This window comes from Exophiala bonariae (assembly GCF_035927105.1).
Source record: "Exophiala bonariae strain CCFEE 5792 chromosome Unknown scaffold_25, whole genome shotgun sequence".
Lineage (NCBI taxonomy): Eukaryota > Fungi > Ascomycota > Eurotiomycetes > Chaetothyriales > Herpotrichiellaceae > Exophiala > Exophiala bonariae.
Window position 1 is genome coordinate 468,379 of NW_027042500.1, and position 22,980 is coordinate 491,358.

The window sequence follows — 22,980 nt, forward strand, 5'->3', positions numbered from 1 at the left end:
GCCGGGTTTGCAAGAGTATAGCTGGACATGAAGAATGAATATATAAGGACAAGGAAAGCGCTCGTAGTAGTTCACCAATCCCATACTCGCTGTGCAGTATTCTTTCATAACCTTACGACGCCATCGAAAAGATGTCAAAATTCACCCACAGCATCATCGTCACCGGGGGTACATCAGGCCTCGGGTTCCACGCCACCACAATTCTTGCGAAACAATTCAAGGACGCAAAAGTGGTTATTGCAGCAAGGAAAGACCCTGAATTAGCAGCCGCCAAAATCAACAAGAAAAATGGCCAGAATAACGTCGAATTTCTCTCGCTCGACCTTGGCAAACATGAGAGTATACGAGCATTCGTGAAGACGCTGAAGGACCAACAACTCCCACCAGTCTCACATCTCCTCCTCAATGCCGGTCTGCAGTTCCCAGGTGAGATACAGTACACCAGCGATGGAATCGAAGCGACTTTCGGCATCAACCACGTCGGGCACGCGCTGTTGTTCCATCTTCTCCAGCCCAGTCTCGCCAACAAATGTCGCATCGTCGTCGTCTCCAGCGGCACGCACGACCCGGCCCAGAAATCCGGCCTGCCCGACGCCATCTACGACACCGCCGAAGAGCTCGCACACCCGAAGGGCGAGGCCCTCAATTACGCCGGCCGCCAGCGCTACGCGACCAGCAAGTTGTGCAACGTCCTCTGGACGTACGCACTTTCCCGTCGCGTGAGCAAACTGCCAGGAAAGAACATCACCGTCGTCGCCTTCGACCCGGGTCTCATGCCCGGCACGGGACTGGCGCGAGAGTCAGGCCCAGTCCTCCGATTCGTCTGGCACTATGTTCTGCCCGCGTTGATCCCGCTCCTGCGCCGTGCATTCCACCCGAACGTCCACACGTCTCAGCAGTCCGGTGCCAATCTTGCTTTCATCGCAACTGACGGCAGTGCCGCGATGAAAAGTGGCGTTTACTATGAGATGAGAAAGGAGATTCCATCCAGCATTGACAGTTATGTTGAGTCGAAGCAGGAAGATTTGTGGGCTTGGACAGTGAGGACGTTGGCTTCCACGGAGCAGGAGCGAAAGGAGTTCGAAGTCGTCGCATAGACAAGGTTCTGCTCAACTTTGCTGGCCTCTGTTTATGTAGATGATAGTGGACTGGAAGGGGGAATATGTAATGGCGTTCCGGGTGATAGTTGATTATCTGACATTGTTGGGGACAAACTTTAAGAATTTAATCTGAACTTGCTTTATATTTAGGATATGCTGATTCTTTTACGCAATTTTCGCAGTATATTGCTCCCTCTTCTTCGTAGGGATATGTGACATCTTCACCAAGATCAGACTCGTCCAACTCGTTTTCAAACTCTGAATCGATTGGGTAGTAAAGTGTTTTACAGGTGCCAGTGTGGTGTGCATGAAGAACATGTTTCATCATCATGCTTAGGTATCAAGTACACTGGCCAATTACTACCTAGGCAGCCATGTTCGTCGAGCAGGCACATAATGTAAACCCAGCTCTTCTGAGGGTCATGACGCCGCCGGGTGTCAATGAGCGGACTATGGATTTACATAGGAAACTTAGAGGTGAATAAAAGCGGCGCATTTGCGGGGAGACGGACGTGAACTCCAAGTCTCATTTCGTCATCTCAACGTGGAAGTCGTACCTCTTTCTCCCCGAAGCCTTTCACCCCGACCAGTATTCACCTCAAGTATATTCATGAAGTTGCTCAGGTCGATCAGTCGACAGCTACGCCCATTCAGTCAAGGGAACAATCCCCAGGCGAGGGTTCTCCCAATTCCTATTCTTGGAGGAAACAAAACCCCGCAACCACCACAACCTCAGCCTGCACCAGAGACCAGAATGTCGCCTTTGAACGGTACGTATATGACTTTGTCTGGGAACGTGCTGGAAGCCCCTCAGACTTTTCCCTTTATTTCACCCCCATTGTACTGAACTCCCGCCTATAGTCTTCAAACAACCTCTTGCCTTCTTCTCCAACCAACCAGTGACCGGATATTATCGGGACGGGTATTGTAGGACGGGTGCGGCAGACTATGGGAATCATGCAGTGGCAGGTGTCGTCACAGAAGAGTTCCTGGACTACTCGGCATCACAGGGCAACGACCTGCGGATCGCAGGGCTCAGAGAAGGTTGCAAGTGGTGTTTATGCACATCTCGGTGGCTGGAAGCACTCGGCGCATTCAGAGATGGAAAAATCAGCAGAAACGGTGTGCCCAAGGTGCATCTCGAGGCGACTGAAGACAGTGCGTTACGGCGGGTCGATCTCGAGACTTTCAGAGAGTTCGCAGCCAGAGCCGAGACCAATGGCGTCAATGGACATACCGGTGTAAATGGCGTCAACGGACACTGACAAAGTGACGAGAGCGTGGGGAAATTGGTCAAAACAAAATTTTGTTAGTAGTATCCCGAACTGTAGTGGAGCGACGAAAACTGTACAAACATACCTCAAAAAAAGGACGAAAGATGCGCCGCTCCCCAGAGTAATCGGAATCGAATTGAAGTCTAGTCATCTGAACCCTGGGTAGAGAACCGAATCAAGATCTTCCGCTGCGATTGCACTAAAGTAGGTCCACCTCGAGGGCGTCAAACAATCTCCGCAACGGCTCTTCCATAGGGAATACTCCAGGAGAAAACGGTGTATCTCTTGAAGCCCTGTCAATTTCTGATGCCAGATTGCGAGCATGGTGATGAATCATGCCGGACCCTCGCGGGCAGTCCTGTGGTCTCCCTCGAGAGAGATGACAGGTCGACTGTTTGAAGATTACTCCGAATTTCTCATCTGCAGGTGGATCAAGGCAACTCTCGACTGCGGCGGAGCGCAGGATGAGTCGTCGTGTGTGGCAGAGAACGCAGCGGATGGGGAGCGACGCGTCGATGTGAGAGGGAAAGAGATCAAAACTCGAGTCATAAATTGTCAAAATAAATCATATGGGGGAATTGCTGGGAGTCACCGCCAAGACTCAACTTCCGCCATGTCACGTGTCAATTTTCAACTTGGAGGCAAGATTGACGATGAGATTGCAATTGATGGGGAACAACAACCATTATTAAAATTTGAAAAGATGCTGCTCATCAAAATGCATAAGCGAGAGCAATTTAGCCCTGCAAGTATCTGAGCTTTTGAATTGCAAAGAGATAATCAACTACTCGACTGGCAAATCTTCACGGTCAATGGCTAAGCGAATCCGTACCCACAGTGTATAGGCTGCGATGAGGCAACGCTCTGTTCGTTCAATGAGTTGTTCGACGAAGCTGATAGGAGCGGCAAGACCCGTTGCTCCAGGCCCATAGAAGCCGTGTTCGTCGACTGACTGCCCGAGTGTTGAACGAGAAACATTCGTCACCGTAAGCAGTCCGCAAACCGGCCGCAGCAGAAGGACCCGCTTGCGTTGTCGCCTATGTGAAGACTCTCGATCCTGACGGAGGTGTTTCCCAGCATACTGGATGGAATGTTGACCGTGGAAATGCAGTCTGACTCCGAATGACGTCGGCTCTGCTTAACGCTTCTTTCGGGGCATGGATATTGCCATACGCCTTAGTGGCCAAATACACTCGGCGGGTAAAGGGTCCAAAAATCATAACTCCGGGCGCCCTACTCTTATACACAGTTGAAAATTCATGAGCCCTCCTTCTTACTTGTAATGAGGTTGTTGAGGCCCAGGGGGTATGCCGCCCGATGCGTGAGGAGGAGGAGGGTTGTTCCACCCTTGCGGAGGTCCTTGTTGGGGCATCATGCTTCCTTGGCCTTGCTGTGAGCCGACATCGGGTCGATTTCTAATGCGTGTTAAACCCTAGACGTTTCCCATGTTTCCAGGCGCCATTGGACATACCTAAGATCTTGACGGAATCGACAAATCGAGCAGGCAAGCTGTAAAAGCTGGTTAGGATGTGTAGTCTTGGAATGGATCACTCGTCATACATCTTTATGCTTCGATCCCAGTGGAATAATGGGCACCCAGCAGAAGGTAAACCAGTCCCAGGACTGAATCGGATGAGCCGCCCAATTTCCGCAGTTGTAGCATTGCGCTGTGATGCCCTCGTGACCGGGAAGTGGCTTGGTGAAGTCTGGAGTTAGAGCACCGACATTAGCACGGCGCATGGACTTGACATCGACGGTAGCCGCCGGGAGGATCAATACCTTTGGTGCCTACGACGAAGAAGAAAGCCATATTTGCAACACGCTTGATTGTTTGGCGCAGAACGAGGGGCGAGGTCCTTGATGGCTGATGATGGGTGATGATGGTCAGAGGAATAAACGACGATGGGTTGCGCAATTGGCGGAAGGGAGCGTTTGGGAGGTGTTTGTTCAACTTGAAAAGGCAACCACGGCGGCGTCGGAGCCCAACACTTGATCACCAGAGGCGCGTCAAATTAAAACGCAAACCGGAAGGTGATGATGATGCAGCACGCGGCGCAGTTTGAAAAGACGGCCAGTCAAAAGACGAAGGATGGTAGCCATGACGCACACCTAACACTTTAGTGACTCTGGGCATCGGTTTCTGTGGTCTGGTTGAACGGGGATCCGGGAAATACGTTGATCCACCCGAAGGCGGCGGAGTCAATCACTGGCACCCGATGGTCACACCACAGCCTTGTGACATCTTTGCGGCAGCATTGCCACAGCCTTGCAGTTAAAGATATGAGAATTGGCACTGGCCTCAATGTTCTCGTCGCCCGCTGTGTGACCTTGACCCGGTGTTTTATGTGTATACGGTGCTTCCACACCTTTTCCACCCCGGTATCTAGTCGAGTGGCTGTTGACTGTTACAAGTCCTCTCCTCCCCAGCATTCCCTGTACTTGAGGCATCTTCACCATGGCCATGGTGATTATCCTTGGTTTTCATCTCGGTCGGTCCTTTGGTTGGAAAACAACGCTAAACAGTAACAACAACAAAGATGCATCTTTTTTCATTGCGCCAGTCGTGTCGAATCCTGCATCGCATCGCTCATTGGGTTTTGAAGAGTAAAATGGCAACGTGGCCCAGGTAGAAGTAGATGAAGTGCTTAGTCTCTGCAAGGTTGTTCAGTATACCGTTGGTCCAACACTGACATACTGTACTCACCATGTGTCACGAAGCTACCAAAGTTTCTTCCCACGATGCAATGCCATGTCGCTCCTTTCTTTGAATCGAACTGTACATCGGCGCGTCAATATCACCCCTTGAATGCAGGCTCATTCTCCAAACATACTTCTCTCTTGATGTGCTGTGCAATATCCTTTCAATGCGTTAGTATTGAGACAGAGACTGCGACCAAGCGATATCATCCTCACCTTTTCAACACTGAATTTCTCCATTGCTTCTTGCGCTGCCGACCAATCAATACTCGGTTCCATTTCTGAGGATCCCCGTCTGAACCCTACCAACTTCGATGGCTTCTTGTTGCATGTCCTCACTCTTGACCAGTATATTAGATTCAGTCCGCACCGTCCGAGGCCGCTGGGATGCGTGTGCTCACCATGTCCACCGATTTCACCTGGGCTGGGCCGGGTTAGTCAATCGGCATAGAAATGATGAGCATGCGACCACGTACGTTCCAACTTGACCTTCTTCTCCGGAACATTCTCTATTGACGCCATGACGCTGTAACGTGTGCTAAAGATGTGCGGGTACCCCGTACCAGATAATCAAAGGTGATGGTTTGTCGGAGTAATTGGCCGGAGTTCTCTAAAGGGGCCTGTTTGTTGTTTCTTTGGATCCTGACAACTCGGGAAAAGGCCCGGCGCACTTGCCCAACTGGGATCTCCCACGTGATCAGAATAATAAGGCAGTGGAGCCTCCTCGCCCCGTCTGTCCCCAGGTGATCGAATCCTTGATAAGGACTCCATTCCACAGATCAATACCTAACGACCTAGATAAAATTGATCCCGTCCCCAGAGATTCAGAGCACTGGTCAATGGCTGCAGAGATATTTCCTCCACCACCAGACGCTGGCCGGGGCTAGCAGACGTCAACAATTCAGAGTCAGTAGACCCTGGGTTATACCGTATACTGAAGTGGCCAAAGGGAAATGTTCGTCTTCCTTCATAGTCTAGCGCTCATTAGCTCCTCACCACCAAAAACTAGACCGGTATCCAAGACATGACACTAAACACTACTTCATGCATGAGCTCCCGTTCACCCTCTAGCCACCACACCTCCATCCCTATGAACATAATCCAAAGGCAATCACTAAAAGCAAAGACCCTTGCCTTCGGGCAATCGTCGATCACGACGACTTGCATCTAGGAGGAAGTCATATGTCCATCCTGCTGAAGGCGCTATCTCATGGCTCACTCGTCCCATATGTGATTGGGATTCGTGCGGACCCATCATCCAATCTGGGGAATTAAAGTTTTTTATCTCAATCCTATATCTGTCTCAGACGATGAAGGATGGGCTTGTACTAGTATCAGCAACTCGGCAACTGTAACTGGATTTGCAGTGGGCACGGGGCAGTATATGTTCTAGCATGTCGCCTGTTATTGCTCAATCCTTCTGTTCAAATATGGCATGTGGCAGTGACACACGATCCGCTCAACTGACCAATGGGTCGTCATATCTCTTCGCTATCCCTATCCTCAGGCCTCCTTGCTGAATTCCACTTGATCAAACGACGCAGCACTATCACAGACGTGTACGGTCTGCACCTCAGGCATTTTAATTGAGCCTGGGCCACACACGGTTATGCTCCGTGGAATGCTGTTGAGAAGATGGATCTGGCGAAAGCGGACATGCATATGTTAGTTAATCTGGGTGCGCCATGATGCCCGGTGAATCGGTGCCTAGGATATCACGGGCTCGCGAAAGTTCATGAGAGCTGTCTGCTCAGGTTGTAAACGAGAGGATACGCGACGTACCCAAATCTGTGGATATAAGGTACGAGGTACGAGGTAGGTCATGCTAGTAAATGAAGGACGAATGCTTCTAACACAACAAACGGCTCCACAAGGCGGGATGCACGGGGTTTCAAAATACCGCATCCAATTATAGTAGCAGTAAGTTCATATGAAGTATCGGTAGACTGGCTTGGGCTTGCCGAGTCCCGGGCTACTTGTTGACGAAGCTGGCTATCTTATGCCTTATCCGTACCAAGCTGAGCTTAGAGCCGAGGTCTATGTGTTAGTCACTTCCTGTTTATGGCCTAGGAGGGGTCAGAAAGGGGTCAGAAAGAGTGTTGTTGTTTATACAATGCACTATCCGGAACAGGAACAAAGCTCTCGGCCCCTCACTGACTACTAGTTTACCAATGTATGTCGATTGTATGTCTTTACTTGCCCACCAAGACGGAAGGATCCATTAGTATGGTTTGAAACCAGCTGGGAACTCGGGAGGCCGTGATAGTCGAATCAACAACTCAAGGCTGTTGAACAGTGGAAAGGGGTTGAAACATGGATTCGTCTTGCTTGGAGGGCTATCCTCTCATGTTTCTGGGGGTACACTTCATGGTCTCTAACAGACCGGTTTTAATTCATAAAGATCTCCAAAGCTCGATGAGGTCGATACAAAGTAAGGGAACTTTTGGGGACCTGCACTGTAGGCATATCCAGCATCACTAACCACGACTATACGGACTCCCTGGGCCACCGAGGCACACCGTTTCAGCCACAGACCACCCGTCCATTTACTCAAGTGGCGACCCCGACCACGTAGTAAATCCGTTGGACTTCCGGTTTGCGAGACAAGTTCGAACTGCATGAGCATTAAGTTATGAATTATAGCCGACCAAGATTACGAGAGTTGAAAGCATGTCAGACGTGTGCGAAAGCAAAATCCAAGTGCGAACTGGAACCTGGGAAAAGCAAGTGCAAGCGGTAAGCCTCAAGATAATAACCCATCCGGCACTTCGCTTCCCAATCATACTTACATATGGCAACCAAGATGTCATAGATTGAACAAGGGATGCACGATTCAAAAACATGGTAGTCAGCCGTATAAACTGTCCAACAGTCGGACAAGCAAAGAGATGCAAGTGACCATCCACATTGGCTTACTCTGAACATGTGCTCATCTGGCGGGAAATAGGGCTATCCTTCGGCTGGAATCAAAAGTCGACTCCATGTCCCAGATGCTCTCAACACATTCAAGCAACCTGCGGGGCACGTCGCCAACCTCGTTATTCCTCCAAAGCAGCAGTCCTGGAAGTGGAGACACTACGTCTCCTGCCACGGATATCGCGTTGTTGCCCGAACAAGACGCTGCCTCGTCATTGAATTTGTTTTGCTCAGATATGATGCCGCTGTTTCCATTCGTCAGGATCGCCTCTAGTACAACAGCACAGAGTTTGGCCCAGCAGAAACCCATACTCTACCTAGCCATTCTGATGGCTGCGAGGAGCCAACACGATAAGTGTCAATACTCGAGTCTCGTTAGCACGATTCGAGAGGAAATCTGCCGGAGGTTCATGACATGTCTCGCTCAAGATGTGGGAATGTTGGAGGGACTCCTCGTATACCTGGCTTGGTAAGAGTTCTACTCCCAGGATGCACTTTCGCAACCTGTTCCATTTTGCTGAAATATTTCTGACTTCCGATGCTTTGCAGGTCCCATGTCGATAGGGCAAATGGTCCACCATGCATTCGAGTTTTCCACATGGTTCTTGCTCTCATTGCCGAGCTTGGACTGGACAAAGAGCCACAGCTATCCTCAGGCATGGCAAGCAAAAACGAAGATTCAACGTTCAGCTCTAAACCTAGGACGTTAGCAGAAAGAAGGCTATTCTTAGGAGCATACTGGCTTGGATCCATGTTCGTCAATTTTCTGCACACCTCATCAGTAGATGACGCTGATTCACGAGTCATTAGATTCAGAACCTGCAGTTCGGACTTTGAAACCATACAATATGGTGGATACGCCGAACACTGCTGTCGAACGCTTGAGGAGACCGCAGACTACCAGACAGACTTTGATCTGGTGCAGCTCGTCCGAATGCAGCGGATGACGGATATCACCAAGGAAGCGTTGCATAGCTCTGCTCTAGAAACAACCATTAACCTTTCCTCTTTCTTGTCAATGCGGATTGCAACGCTTGAAAGCGATCTCGCAGAAGTAGGAAGCTGCTTCCGTCAGGAGGTTCCGCAAGCCTGTAAGTCTAGCAATCCTCGCCAGATAGTTATCTCTGGGACTGATATATGATGATGAAGTTAATTCACTGACATTATCGCAGCATTGTTGGCGATGTGCTACCATACTGTCCGGGTGCATATCTTACAAGTTGCTCTGGAAGAGAATGACTTCGTGCCAATGCTAGACGGGGGTTTCAACGGTGAACTATCCTCATCTTCAGAAATCACGGGATTAGATCGACAAGCTCTTCTCTCGTCTTGCTGGTCTGCAGTCAAAGCAATATGCAATCACTTTCTAAATCTCCCGTCCAGAGTGGTGTTTTCTCTGCCCTTTCCGTATTGGTTGCAAATCAGACACTCATTCACCGTACAGTCGAAATTCTTGGAGCTCACAGACGGAATCTGGAAGAACTCCAAAGATTCCATGATGGAAGAACTGAAAGAAACCGTCTCGGAATTTTGCCGGAGGTTGCAAGACCTCGTCGAAGAAGGATCCCAATTTGTACCCCCTCGTGGGATGCCGGAGGATATCCAATTGATGATCAATACACTGAAGAGCTATGCAGACAAAATGGACGGAAGGTCATATGCGATGGCCGTCAAAACGACCTGTGGGGAAGGCTTTCGGATGGCCGATGAAGGATCTGAATTGAACCACTTGTATCACATCCAAGAACATCATGAACAAGCATCACTTCTTGATTTCTTGTTCTTCGATAATGAATCCTGGCGGCAGTGATGTACATGCACCACAAATCCTACCTAATGCGATAGAGCCATTTTCATCCTCTTTCAGTGTCGCGACTCTGACCGCATAGTCTTCAATTAGGAAACGATTTCGATGGGGTTCCGTTGATTCATTGTGTAAAAGCCGCTACCATCCGTCTGGGACACTCGAAGGCTTGTTTAAGCCTCCATCGTAGTTTCCGACGCGAATAGTCCTCAAGTCATGAGAGACTCCTAGAGTTGTAGTCACCCGAAGCATCTCTCCCTCAATGGCTGTCATCAGAAGAACTGGATGCCAAATGGCTTTCTCGGAAATTGGAACTTCGGAAGAGAAGAACGAGTGTTCAAAGCGGCGTAAGCCAAGAAGGGTCAGACTCTTAGGGCGGCGCGAATTCGGTGTTGCAAAGTCACTTTCGAAATGAACTTTTTTTCTGCACTTGCATACCCAGATATATGTGAAGGATCGATGCAACCAGTTGTGCCTGCATCTTTCCAGTCTCCAACCCTTCAATCAGTCGCGGATCCCTTCTGCAATGAATGAACTCTCGAACATGATGGATTCAACAACAGAGCCCGCGCCTGTGACTCGAATCTTCGTCTCTGGATTGCCTCCCTCCATGACAACCGAACAATTGCGGTCACACTTCTCCTCCAAATTCACCGTAACCGATTCCCATGTTGTGGCAGACCGCCGTATCGGCTTCCTGGGCTTCATGGACCATGAGACTGCGAAGTCGGCGGTGAAATACTTTAATAGGTCTTTTGTCAAGATGTCCAAGATATCGGTAACTCTGGCCAAACCCGTGGAACTGAAGCGGGATGCTTCTGGGCAGGCTGCTCCTATCTCTCTCCGTCGATCATGCCAAGCTCAGGATAGCCAAGAATATCATTTGAAGAAGCGCAAACGGGAAGCACGCGACGACGGCGAAATGGCTCGACAGCACAATTCTCAAGTTCAACAAGAGAAGGAAGGCCCCAGTGCAGAAATAACTCGGTCAGATGCTCCACCCGGAACGCCAGATCCTGCGGACAATCTTCAAGCGGAGTCTCCAATCGTCCAGGCTTCCGACAGTGACTGGCTTCGCGGAAAGACAAGTCGACTGCTGGATCTCATCGAGGGGGAAGATCCAAATCCGGATGTCTTCCCAAGGACCGTGGAGGCGGAATTGGATGAGCCAGCAGATCCGTTCCATACCGATCCTCAGGAGGACTCCGCAAAGCCTGTAACCGATGAAGATGGAGATCAACAGACATCGATAGCAATATCCATTCCAAACGCTCGGTTATTTGTCCGCAACCTTCCATTCAATGCTTCGGAGAGCTCCGTTCGGGAGGCATTCTCTCCGTATGGAAGGATATCTGAGGTAAGAAAACAGCCCTCTGTTGAAATAGCACTCCATTTGCGTGATGATTTCCTGATAGGGACAGCTTATGCTTTGTGCATATGATGTGAACGGGAAAGAGTATTTTAGTAGATGCTTCTCACTTCTGACTTCTTTTCTGCCTTTCTACTTCGAAAAAAAACCCTTCATGGCTATTGTTTTCTGACTGGAGTACAGGTTCACCTTGTAACGGACACACGGACGTCCACGGGCAAGGGTCTGGGCTACGTGCAATTCATTGAGCCCTCCGCTGCAGAGAGAGCTCTGATCCAATTAGACGGAAAAGCTTTCCAGGGGAGACTCATGCACATCCTTCCAGCATCTGATAAAAAGACACAGAAATTGAATGAGTTTGAGATCTCGAAGTTGCCACTGAAGCAACAAAAAGCATTGAAGCGGAAGTCGGAGACAACCAATTCGACCTTCAGCTGGAACTCATTGTATATGAACCCAGATGCCGTGTTGGCATCAGTTGCAAACAGACTCGGTGTTACCAAATCAGATTTGCTCGATCCATCATCGTCAAACGCCGCTGTAAAACAAGCTCACGCGGAGACGAGTGTGATCAAGGAGACAAAAACATATTTGGCATCCCAAGGCATGAATCTCGAGGCGTTTACGGACCAGTCGCGAGATGACTGTACGCTCCTACTGAAGAACTTTTCCTATGGGACCACTTCTGAAGAGCTTTCACAAATGCTGAGTCAGTATGGCAATGTCAGTCGATTAGTATTCCCTCCGACTGGCACGATGGCAGTCGTCCAGTATGAAGAACCCTCTTTCGCAACATTGGCAATGAAGCAACTGGCATACCGCAACTTGAAAGGATCAGTGTTGTACCTCGAGCGTGCACCGAAAGGCATTTGGATGCGTCAAAAAAGTCCTATATGGATGGAGGACACGAAAGGTGACGATGTGGACATGTCTGGCACGCCTTCAGCCACTTTATTCGTTCGCAACCTCAACTTTACCACTTCCACCACAAGACTTGCCGAGGCTTTCAAGCCTCTTTCTGGGTTTCTCTCAGCTAGGGTTAAGACGAGGACTGATGCCAAACGTCCTGGAGAGGTGCTTAGTATGGGATTTGGCTTTGTTGAGTTCCGCACAAAATCCCAAGCAGACGCGGCCATCGCGGCCATGAACGGTAGGATGGTCGAGGGCCATGAAATCATCGTTCAAGCATCCCAAAAGTCGACAGATGCGGCAGAGGAGAGACGGAAGGACGATGCTTCCAAGAAAGCAAATGCCAAGAAGACCAAGATCATCATCAAAAATCTTCCTTTTGAGGCCACTAAGAAAGACATCCGTGCATTGTTTGGTGCCTATGGCAAGTTGCGCACTGTCCGTCTTCCTAGAAAGTTCGACAACACTGCCAGGGGTTTTGCGTTCGCAGAATTCGTCACGGCCAAAGAAGCCGAAAATGCCATGGATGCTCTCGAAAACACGCATTTGCTTGGCCGTCGACTTGTTCTGGACTTTGCAGAGGGTGAAAACATTGCTCCTGAAGATGAAATCCGCGCCATGGAAAAGAAAGTCCAGAGTCATCAAAACATTCTGGCTCACCACAAGTTGACTGGTTCGGCCCGTAAGAAATTCAACGCTGATGCAGCACGAGACGATGCTGAGCCACTCTGAAAAGATTCGCCCACCCCCAAATTATCCCTTGCAGACACAAAATGCAGGTCGCGCCGGACATCCTTGAATTATTTCAATCACATCGAACCTTCTTATGCGTTTCGATTTCGAGCAGACTTACCAGCCAGCCCTTTTGGACTTTATCCTTCAGTCATATGCACACTACGTAGAATGAGTATTCATCCGGAATGGCCGTCAAGAGGCAAGTCAACTTTGACTCTATGCTTTTGCCACAGCTGGCGACCAAATCATCCAATCATGCCGCGATGCCACTTGAGCTTCGCTTGAATTTCACAAAGGAAGTACTTCTCCATCGTTAATTCGTGCCAAAGGTAGTTTTTTCTTTCGTCTGATGCTAACGATTTTGTCGATCAAAAACTTGGCAGATATGGGAAGGCGAACGTTGCCCATCTCCCATCCCTTGCATCGTCCTTCACACTTCGAGTCCCTGCGGCAAGGATTGCAAAGATCGTGAAATTGCGTGTCTTGCTTACTGGTGATTTCCTTGGACGAGTCTAACAACCAAAGTCCGTGGGTCTTAAATCCATCAATTACTGGTCGATTTTGTGAAGGATGGAGGACTGGGTTGCACGAGCACTCGATCTGCGGATTTAGTTCATATAATGTTGTCAACATTCGACACTCCGTTCATCCTCAAGCATTCCCAAACACTCATTCCAAAGTCTTTTGTTCTTGTTCACTGCTCTCCATTGCATTTTTCTTCCATTCTGCTGAGCATTTTTAAAAACGCACTGGGCGCATGACGCTTTGATGGACATTCTGCATACCGTAGGTTCTTTGCCTGAGGGCGTCGGCTTGCATGTTCCTACAGCTTTCCCTCTAGCAGAGTCATCTGGCAACCTCCAATCACTGGCGACTGCCTCCCGAAATCGTCAGACCAAGCGTCAGTCACCGACAATCGAAAGGCGAGAAGGCATTGAAAACCAGGCACCATGTTCGAAACAAGAATCGCAATTCCCCATCCCAGAACGAACGCTAGGCTCCAATGATAGCAGTAATCTTGCAATCAAAGGAGAGCGTATTATCGAGCACCCAGTACCATGCCGGCCTACAGCTTTATATGACCCGAAGAGGCCATTTCTCCATAATCCTAAATACCTCGAATACATGGGTCGCCAGAGACAAGAATTTGGCAAAGATGGGAAGCCAGTATGGTCTGACGAAATTGAGACTGCATTTCAAGATGGTAAGCCGCAACTTTCATGATGTCAAGAACATAGTCCTAACTTGCTCACAGCCCTGGTAGCAATTCCATGGATGGGAAAAAAGAAATATTCTCAACGTACTACGCTGTTCGGACGTAACATGCTTATTGCAGAATATATTCTTCAGGCAACAGGTGAAGTGAGAGAGCGCAAGCAAGTTTCGAGCCATATTCAAGTTCTTGATCGCTTCCTCAAGGGTATTCCTGAGTGTAAGTTGTTGTGCTGACTGACCTTCAAACCAGCCAAGCTTATTCCATCTAGGGGACCTTCTGATAAAGCCCACCAGATTATCCGGCGAGGTTGGCTCAAGTGACGGCCGCAAATATTATCATAATTCTATAGAGCACCTGGTTAAGCAACAAAAAGCTACAAGACATCGTGGTCGAAGATATTTATTACAACGTCATAGATTCAACTCGACTGATCAAGATAGTGGTTGGGAACCAGACTCCAATGATTCGATGCTCGATTCGATGCTCGATTTATTCAGTCTTCAGCATATGAAGTTCGAAATGTGGGTTAGCCCGCCAGGTGATCCCGAACATGCAATACACAAATATACGAAGCTGCAGACTGCAACAGAGAGCAGAATATCCATGCCACTTGAGAATATCATCGACTGGAGGCTGTCGTTTCCTCACTTACAAAACAACATGAAAGAATGGTCTGGCCCGGCCCCTGGTGAGATCGTGATACTGGATGTAAGCTTTCAACTCATGGACAATTTTCCACCTCCTCATTCCAAGCTCGGCATCGGATTTGAGCTAGAATTTGGCTCCGAGGACAAGGCATTGTTGAATAGCGCAACCCAAGAGTTAAAATACTGCCATTGGCACTCCGTGACTTTTGTATATCAGAATGGGGAACAGATCCGAGAGCCCATGGCGGAGCAATGTATTGTTTCCAAGCATGGACAAGTGAGACCCATTTTCCAGTCTAGATGGTGGGCATCGACCTTCACATCACTTACGGAAACCAAAAGACTTGCAGAGGATTCTAAGGACCCAGCGGCTATTGAAGCAGCGAACGAAAGAGTTGGTGAATTCTTCCAGAGTTTGACCATCATGCAGGAGATCTGGGCTACTCCCCCAGGCGAGACAGGGAATCCTTTACCAAAACTAATGGCTATCCTTCTCTGGAAGTTCTCTGAAGCACCGGCTGGGTTTCTTGGATCGACACTCTGGCAAAAGCTCATTGCTCCACCTGAGCGCTTCGCCACGAACAGCCCTCTGCCACCCGAGGCTGAACTGGGCATGCCTCCTCTTGCAATGGATGCACTGATCCAAGTAGACCCTAGCAATGCTCCCTTTATGAGCGAAAACTTCTTTTTCGGAGACCCAGACGCATGTAGGCCAAGTCACTTGCACCACCCACGGATTGAGGATGACATCGAAATTGATCCAGAAGGCTTTCTTTCCTTTAAACCGCTTGATAGGCCAGATCTGGCTCGGGCAGATGCTACTTTTGACAGCACGGCAGGTATTGAATCTACCTTCGATCACCTTCACGACACAACCAATCACTATGCTTTTGGGCTCAAGGTTCCAAATGGGCTTGGGAGACCTAGCCACGACAAAGACAGCACGTCAGCGAACATCTTTGAAATGCCACGCTCCGCACTGGGAATGCCTGATTCTTCCAAGGCAAGCTATATTTTGCTAGATCATATGGCAGGAAGTCCAACTTCATCCACGAAAGCTCATGGGCCACCGTTGGCAAGGTTTGACAGGAAATACCACACAGTTCTACAGGAGCAACTTGGAATGGAGTCAGGTCCGCACGATGATCACCAACTATCTGGTGGCACGCCCAAGAGTTCTGACCAATCTCCTGTTTGCAAATCTGAGGTTGATGAAGCTGAGGAAATTCAAAATGCCATGAGCTTTGGCTCAAATAATCATGAGCCGTGGAATGAGGTCGATGATCAAGACCAAGCACTCCGTTCTGCGTTGCTTGCTGTTTCTGCAGGAGATATTGTTGAAAGCAATCAACTGTCACAAAATCCACGATCACCGATTCAGGACCAGTTGATTACGTCCCAGCAGTCACAAACACCTCACTGGAATTCCCCTCTTACATTCCGACCCACGTTGCAGACTCATCATAGTTTCCATGGGTTGGAATATCATTCTGGAAGCCATGAAAGTTTTATCATGCAAGACCAACATCTAGAGCCTTCGCCTCCAGAGCTAACAGGTCTTACCTCAGGCGAGACATATCTTGAGGCAGACACTTACACTACTCATACACGTGTATCAACTTTTGCGCGCCATCAGAGCAAACCATACGTTGGCCCGTACCAAAACCCTGATGACAGTACACCCCATACCGAATCGCAACATAGATCACAGAGCCAGGAGAGCAGTTTTCAGGACGATTCACTCACACATCTCCAACTCCCAGGACTTTTCTCCGATCATGCGTCGGATTCCCAGTCCCGAGACGCATATCTCGTTCCGCACGACCTGACTCCAGTATTTGGAGAGGCTGTGTGTGCTGATGAAGGGTATGCCGAGGTCAAGATGCAGGATGTCGAAATCTAAGGTTCTGCCCATCATTAACCAGAATAGACACGGCGTACGGATCACCTACTCCGTGATGCGGGGGATCGGCTCTAGACTGGGTGTGCCTGAGCCGGTGGGAAGAACAACCATTGCGAAAGTATCACGTACCTACCTTTCGATACGAGCTTCGCAGCTTCTTTACTCGAGGCCCAGCGGCCCGAATCCCTCCTCGTTGAACCTAAGATTGATGTTGACAAGGGGTTGTTAAGCTTTGTAGCTAATCGAAATATTCTCTTATCCGATTCCTAGAACAACGGTGCTCTTTGCAATCTCTTTTTCTTTTTCTCAAGGAGATTTAATCTTGGAGTCTCTACCCCTGCCAGGGTAAATGAGCATTCAAGGGGATCATTACCTACAGGGATACCCCGCACGACCACCCAGACCTGCTTTTCTTGGGTCGATGGGCGGAGCTCTCAGAGTCTATCTCCAATCGCCAGAGCGGTATTTCAATCGCTTTCAGGATAGCATGCCGGTGGATGAGCTTGAATCTTGGCCTCCACCGGAGATTTCTCCCAAGTTCACCTTCTCTTTCTCATTCTTTACGGCAGACATAGGACGAGAACTCATATAATCGACGAGGAGCATGGATACTTTGGTGTTCGCTAGGTCAAGACTGCGCACAAGCCTAACCTCAGGCTGGCTAGCGAAATTGAATTTGCCTGGACTCTCCGCATTTCGCGTTCAAGCCATGTTTCTCGGTATTTCGCTACTTCTCATCCCAGGTGCTGGAGACAAGTTCTTTCTTTCTCGAGCCATGGGATAGCGGCCATCAGGTGGAATCACTCCACATCGAAAAGAGAAGGAGGAATGGCGCAAGCAGATCTGTCGCCTTTATGATTTGTTATAAGTATCACATGGGAAGCACTCTTGGTCGATTGATCGTTTCCAAACCTGTGTCTTGATCTTGGTTTCAAGCAAGCGATGAGTTTCACATTTGCCAAAATGGCGAACATCTATCCCCTCGTTGCGGTCCTTCTGTCATTCTTTTTATTCCCTCTATCTGCACTATCAAGTGAAGACGTCACCACCGAGTCCTGGGTGGACTGGAACCTCCGCCCCACAGCAAATACTGACGCCGGTGTCGTTGTCGGCGTTAGTCAAACAGTGTCTACAAGTCGAACGAAAATAAATGCCTTCCTCGGTGTTCCATTTGGTGCACAGCCTGTGCGATTCGCTGGCCCCAAACGCCCAACTCCATGGAAGACACCCCGAGATGCCTCAAAGACCGGACCTGCATGCATTCAACAGTTTAACTATCCAAATCCGCGACGGGCGTCGATCCTTCAATGGTTCAATACACCTCCTCCCCCAGCAGGTGAAAGTGAAGATTGCCTCAGCGTGAATGTCTATGTGCCTCAGCCGGCATGGAAGCCAAAACCAGTCATGGTGTGGCTGTATGGTGGGGGCCTTCTCTATGGTTCCAATGCGGTTGAAAAGTACGATGGCTCTTTCCTTGCGGCAAACAACGACGTTATTGTTGTGGTACCAAATTATCGTACCAACGTCTTCGGCTTCTCAGGGTCTCCTCAGGTACCAGCCACTGAGCGAAATGCTGGATTTCTGGACCAGAGGTTGGCCCTCGATTGGGTTCAACGCAACATTGCGGCATTTGGAGGTGATCCGACCAAAGTGACTATTTTCGGAGAAAGTGCGGGTGCTGCGAGGTAAGTCAAAGTCACCCGTTTCAATGCATTGCATACCTTCTGTGGCAAACTCTCATCGAGTCGCCGACGAGATCCGGGATGGGCGCTAATGCAACTGTTCATTGTAGTGTCGATAACCTGCTCACAGTACCACCTCAGCCAGTTCCCTTCCGTGCTGCTATCATGGAATCTGGAACTTCGACATTCCGTGCAGTCCCAGCAGACTACTCTGCGGCCTGGAATATTCTCGTTGCTGCCATGGGATGCGGCAATTCTTCAGCGTCTCAGACTAATAACCCACAAATTCTTGCATGCATGCGTGCATTACCCGCCACCAAGATCAAGGACTACAATGAACAAAACCGTCTTGGCTGGGTTCCAATCTACGACAATGTCACTAGTGCATATTATGCCCGCAAAAACCGCCTGGATTCCAACCCTGGAAGTTCCAAGATTGCGCGAGTGCCTATTCTGGGAGGTAGTAACGCGCATGAGGGTCGTTTGTACTCCGTTAGCGCCGCCAATGCCACATCATTTGTTCGTGGGCTCTTCCCGTTGGCGACTGATGCGGAAATCGCGGGCTTGCTTGCGTCATACTCTGGGTATTCCAGCGAGTTCAGACAACTGGCTGCCCTTTACACAGACTTCATATTTCAATGTCCAGCACGCTTGGTGGCACTCGAGACCGCACAAGTTGGCATTCCTAGCTATCGGTACTATTACAACGCAAGCTTCCCAAATTCGCAGATCTTCGTGGATGCAGGTGTGTACCATGCTTCTGAGATCGGCATTGTCCTTGGAACATATAACAAGACTGGTGCCACGCCATTCCAGATTCAATTGAGTACATATGTGCAAAAGGTCTGGGCGGACTTCGCCAAAGATCCCAACGGCTTTGGCAGGCCACCTTGGCCAACCGTACCTACGGCTATGGGAGAAATCGGAGGTGGTGTTCGCGCAGAGGATGGACCAAATGCTCAGGGCAAGTTTTTGACTGTCTTGAGCAAGCAGCAAACGGACGCTGTGGACTCAGGATGTGCAAAGTTCCAAGCTATCTATGATTTCTTAGGGCACTGATTCATTAAGAAACTGGGCCGAAGAAGCTGGGATTCTCACCGTGAGGATGTTCGCGAGTTAATGTTAATAATATCATGCACCTTTTTACACTTTTGTTTGGGCAATCTCTTAAGCGCATGAACTGTCAATTATCATCAATTGGTAACAACTAGTACTTTCCCATTCCCTCTGCGCCAACATGGACGGAGCTTGGCGTTGATATTGTTGAATATCATGGCTTGCAATACTATTTGTATCACGCAGCACCACAAGTTGCATGGATAATGGTCATTTTCGCACAGCTCGGCTCATCCCTGAGTCTCGACTGAAATATCGCTGCCATGTTACTTTACAGGGTCGCTGCCCTATTTGCCGTACGCATGATTAAACACATCAGCTCGACCTTTTGAAAGGACCCAGTCCTGATTTCTTCGTTTGCTCAGAGCATCAGCCGAAAATTGGTTTGTAGCTCCGCATCGATCGTGTTACGTGTTTAGTTTCGAGCCTCTGCGCGAGGTTTCTCGAGCCGGCGGATACAATAGAGATGGCCAAAAGAGATTGCCTTTTGAAGCGCACGGAGTCAAAATATCCAAGCCGCGCAGTTGCCACTCTTTCTCTCTCATTAAATAGAACGAAGTGTGAAGAATCAAAGCCTTGAGGATGGAGATAGGTATGCACGTGTGTGACTGTGAGCTAGCTATCTTTTGCCCGTATGTTCATCCACTGTATGTTGTACGAGCGACATGAAGACTGGAGTGTAGAGAAATGTGCCTCTTTGGAGGGGCGACAGTTTACAATGCTACCCAGTCTATCATTGATCCCCAGGCTAGGACTTAACATAAATTGGATACTAGAATTTCAAGGTCGGAACGTTCCATCGGTGTGGTCGGTCCCACTACAGTTTTGGTGGGCTACTCTCGAAGATGAGGACCTCGCACATTTTCTCTCCAAAAGCCTCAGTCCCACCATCCTACCATCGCTCAACCTCTGAAGGTCAAGCAGCTTGTACATAAGGACGAACTTGTACGCTTGCATAATAGTTGAGTCGTCGCTGGCTGCCAACGCATCATCAAGAAGAGGGTACTGCTTTAGATTTCAATTCATCGGCCAATGCTTGTCCAATGTGTTAATTTGATCCCCCTCGTTTAAATGCTGCTGCCCGGTATCTGAGGAACCGCCAGTGCAGAAAAAAGGCAATGACGCTGATTCGACTGGTCCGGCTCGCTTCAGACGGACTTTATCATTATGTTACTATATTTCGATTACGAGCACTCACTACCAATAGCAGGTGAATAGAAACATTCCATGTCCTCTAGGTGCCTCTTGTCGACATCGTCTGCTTCACGAGTCATGTGCCGGGTAGCGATCCAAAGGATGTATTACATGCTGCATGCCGAGGCACTTAGGGACAAGGTAGACTTCGTCACAGTGTTTCGATGTCGAGGCCGGGCTTGAGTGCAATTAGTTCACTATTAAGGACAAATCCTGGGAACTCATGCTGCCCAAAATCATTGGTGGAAGTCGGACGCCACCTCATGCTGGTGACAACACAACAACGTGGGGCCGACCCCACTCATCCTGACATTATCTAGCTCCTCGAGTATTAATATTCAACACTTCACCGCTTGTTAGTGTTAAGTCTGGCCAAAATCCCAAGCGCCATCGGTATGGAGCCGCTTCGCCTTTTTACATCCGCTATTGAGATCATAGATCTGCAAAGGTTCTGACTCAAGGCCATTGCGATGATAACAATCACGCGAAGGTACAAGTCGCAGACATTAAACTTCAATGAGCATACGAGGGAAGAAATCAGACTACGGCAAACGAAACCCAATTATCCACTTCCCGATGCCGCTGCAGTAATGCAACGCATCAATCTTACCCGGTGCGGCCCGCTGCCTTCGACCGGTGACACTCTTCCATACCAGGGATAATGCTTGTTCGTTGTCAAAATGCCTTCTGATTCACGCACTGCCTTAACCCGGGCGTGGGGACTCTTGGGCCTGATCCGACGAAGATGATCGCCCTCAGCGGCGGTATAAAATGATTTTGGGACTGAAGAATGCAGGAATCCGTTCAAGAACATAATACCTGCATCGAATGGGTCGATGAACACCGAGCCAGACAGTGCTATCCGGATATCGCTAAGATAAAGTCCCCTGCCGAGTCCAATGGCTGTGACATATTTCAATGATGGAGTCAGGGATCGAAGACTGGAGTCCAAGAGAGAATCATTGACTGTCGCCCTTTTCCTTCCGGATTTTAGGTCTCGATTTAAATCCGTAAGACTCTGATCAAACCTTCATAGAGTTTCAGGAGCCAGAAGGTCACAGTGCCCAATTCTTTCAGGACCTTCAAGAACCATGTCAGCCACAACAGTCATGGAAGCACCTGTGGCAGAGCATCCACCAAGTAATGGCTACGTCAACGATGTTACGCCCATTGCAGTTCAGGTAAATGGAACGAATGGAGTCGCGAAGAAAGCCGAAAAGAAAGCCCCCCCAAGACATTGCGATACCTGGTTCTATCCAGCGGATATTGAGAATGATCTGAAGAGTGTCGACCTGCCTGAGAGAGTGATTGGAGAAACTCTCGCCTGCGCATGGGAATACACGCGATGCGTGATCCCACACTTCACGAACTGGAAACGATACATTGCATTCGCACGAATCATTGAGATCGGCATCATTGCCGAGTTTCGTGGTGGTCTCGTAGATGTTTCTGGAGGCAATAGCCTCCTAGGATTTGAACTAGACGAGCTACTCGACACCGTTTTCGGGGGCACCCCTGGTGCTGAGGATATGGCTCGTGAATATCGAGCATTCCTTTTGATCACGGGAGACAAGTGCAGCAACCGAAGAGATTCGGAGCTCTTCCGCAGATACGTCAATGCCCTTGCTCAATCACCGAAGACTTGGTTCCGTATGCGGGACTGCGATGCTCTGGTGCGATTCACCATTGCTGCTGCGTTGAGGTGTAACGATTTCAACGAAATCTGGTTCAACGAAGAAGAGCTCCAAATTCTCGCCGAGCTGGGAGACACTCTATACGATGCGGTGGCCTTCCACAAGCATCGTGCAGAAGGCGAGACCAACAGTACTTTTGCATATGTCGATGAAAGTCTACGAAAAGAATCGTTCCGACGCGCTCGCGAGGTTTTGTGGGCACTGGACGTTGCCTGGGCACACTCGCCCGCGCACCGATGCGTGATTGATTTCATACGACCGTTTGGTGGACCCATCCACATGATGATGAGACGCTACCGATTCGTCGAAGACGGTCTGACGATAGGAAACTCCGAGACTGAAGACGTCGTGGCTGCGACGCGCCAGAACTTCAAGCTCTGGAACCGCATTGACTCCAATGCAAAATATGTGGAGGATGCTCGATACTCGGATATCCTGAAGCAGAGCGATAGATTGATGTTCACTGGGTTGGTAGACCTGCTCCAGAATGCGAACAAGGGTCACTGCCACTACTGCCACTACCGTTTGTCGTATGGTGCTCAAGCATCTGGACAGTTTGGTGGAGTCAAGCTCTGTGACCGTGGCAAAGCAGAGTGGAGCCAGTATGTGGAAGATTTCCCTGCACGGGCCGCTGAAATTTTTCCTGAAATCAAGACTCACTGGAGGACTTTGGGAGCTGCGAACCCTGCGAGCTGAGCGATGAAACGTTCATCACTCTTGTAAT

The 22,980-nt window shown here is 49.3% G+C and overlaps 8 protein-coding genes across 8 annotated transcripts; 7 read left to right on the forward strand and 1 right to left on the reverse strand.

Annotated features, from left to right (window-relative positions):
* Positions 1-131: 131 nt before the first annotated feature.
* Positions 132-1,097, forward strand: LTR84_006675 (uncharacterized protein; the record flags this gene model as incomplete). Its single annotated transcript, XM_064850235.1, has 1 exon — positions 132-1,097. One exon carries the CDS (start codon positions 132-134, stop codon positions 1,095-1,097), a length of 966 nt encoding a protein of 321 aa, XP_064703122.1.
* Positions 1,098-1,854: 757 nt separating this feature from the next.
* LTR84_006676 (uncharacterized protein) lies at positions 1,855-2,365 on the forward strand (the record flags this gene model as incomplete). The annotated part of the gene is made up of 2 exons (XM_064850236.1): positions 1,855-1,870; positions 1,962-2,365. 2 exons carry the CDS (start codon positions 1,855-1,857, stop codon positions 2,363-2,365), a joined length of 420 nt encoding a protein of 139 aa, XP_064703123.1.
* A 2,596-nt stretch (positions 2,366-4,961) lies between these two features.
* Positions 4,962-5,593, reverse strand: LTR84_006677 (uncharacterized protein; the record flags this gene model as incomplete). The annotated part of the gene is made up of 7 exons (XM_064850237.1): positions 4,962-5,026; positions 5,079-5,148; positions 5,206-5,232; positions 5,288-5,322; positions 5,378-5,411; positions 5,473-5,495; positions 5,548-5,593. 7 exons carry the CDS (start codon positions 5,591-5,593, stop codon positions 4,962-4,964), a joined length of 300 nt encoding a protein of 99 aa, XP_064703124.1.
* Positions 5,594-8,052: 2,459 nt separating this feature from the next.
* LTR84_006678 (uncharacterized protein) lies at positions 8,053-9,797 on the forward strand (the record flags this gene model as incomplete). The annotated part of the gene is made up of 3 exons (XM_064850238.1): positions 8,053-8,456; positions 8,537-9,078; positions 9,160-9,797. The coding sequence occupies 3 exons, from the start codon at positions 8,053-8,055 to the stop codon at positions 9,795-9,797; spliced, it is 1,584 nt and encodes a 527-aa protein (XP_064703125.1).
* Positions 9,798-10,317: 520 nt separating this feature from the next.
* Positions 10,318-12,801, forward strand: LTR84_006679 (uncharacterized protein; the record flags this gene model as incomplete). The annotated part of the gene is made up of 2 exons (XM_064850239.1): positions 10,318-11,148; positions 11,344-12,801. The coding sequence occupies 2 exons, from the start codon at positions 10,318-10,320 to the stop codon at positions 12,799-12,801; spliced, it is 2,289 nt and encodes a 762-aa protein (XP_064703126.1).
* A 771-nt stretch (positions 12,802-13,572) lies between these two features.
* Positions 13,573-16,570, forward strand: LTR84_006680 (uncharacterized protein; the record flags this gene model as incomplete). Its single annotated transcript, XM_064850240.1, has 3 exons — positions 13,573-14,008; positions 14,060-14,236; positions 14,289-16,570. The coding sequence occupies 3 exons, from the start codon at positions 13,573-13,575 to the stop codon at positions 16,568-16,570; spliced, it is 2,895 nt and encodes a 964-aa protein (XP_064703127.1).
* A 963-nt stretch (positions 16,571-17,533) lies between these two features.
* On the forward strand, positions 17,534-19,311 carry LTR84_006681 (uncharacterized protein; the record flags this gene model as incomplete). Its single annotated transcript, XM_064850241.1, has 2 exons — positions 17,534-18,255; positions 18,363-19,311. 2 exons carry the CDS (start codon positions 17,534-17,536, stop codon positions 19,309-19,311), a joined length of 1,671 nt encoding a protein of 556 aa, XP_064703128.1.
* A 2,342-nt stretch (positions 19,312-21,653) lies between these two features.
* On the forward strand, positions 21,654-22,952 carry ABA3 (Molybdenum cofactor sulfurase; the record flags this gene model as incomplete). The annotated part of the gene is made up of 1 exon (XM_064850242.1): positions 21,654-22,952. The coding sequence occupies one exon, from the start codon at positions 21,654-21,656 to the stop codon at positions 22,950-22,952; it is 1,299 nt and encodes a 432-aa protein (XP_064703129.1).
* Positions 22,953-22,980: the final 28 nt, after the last annotated feature.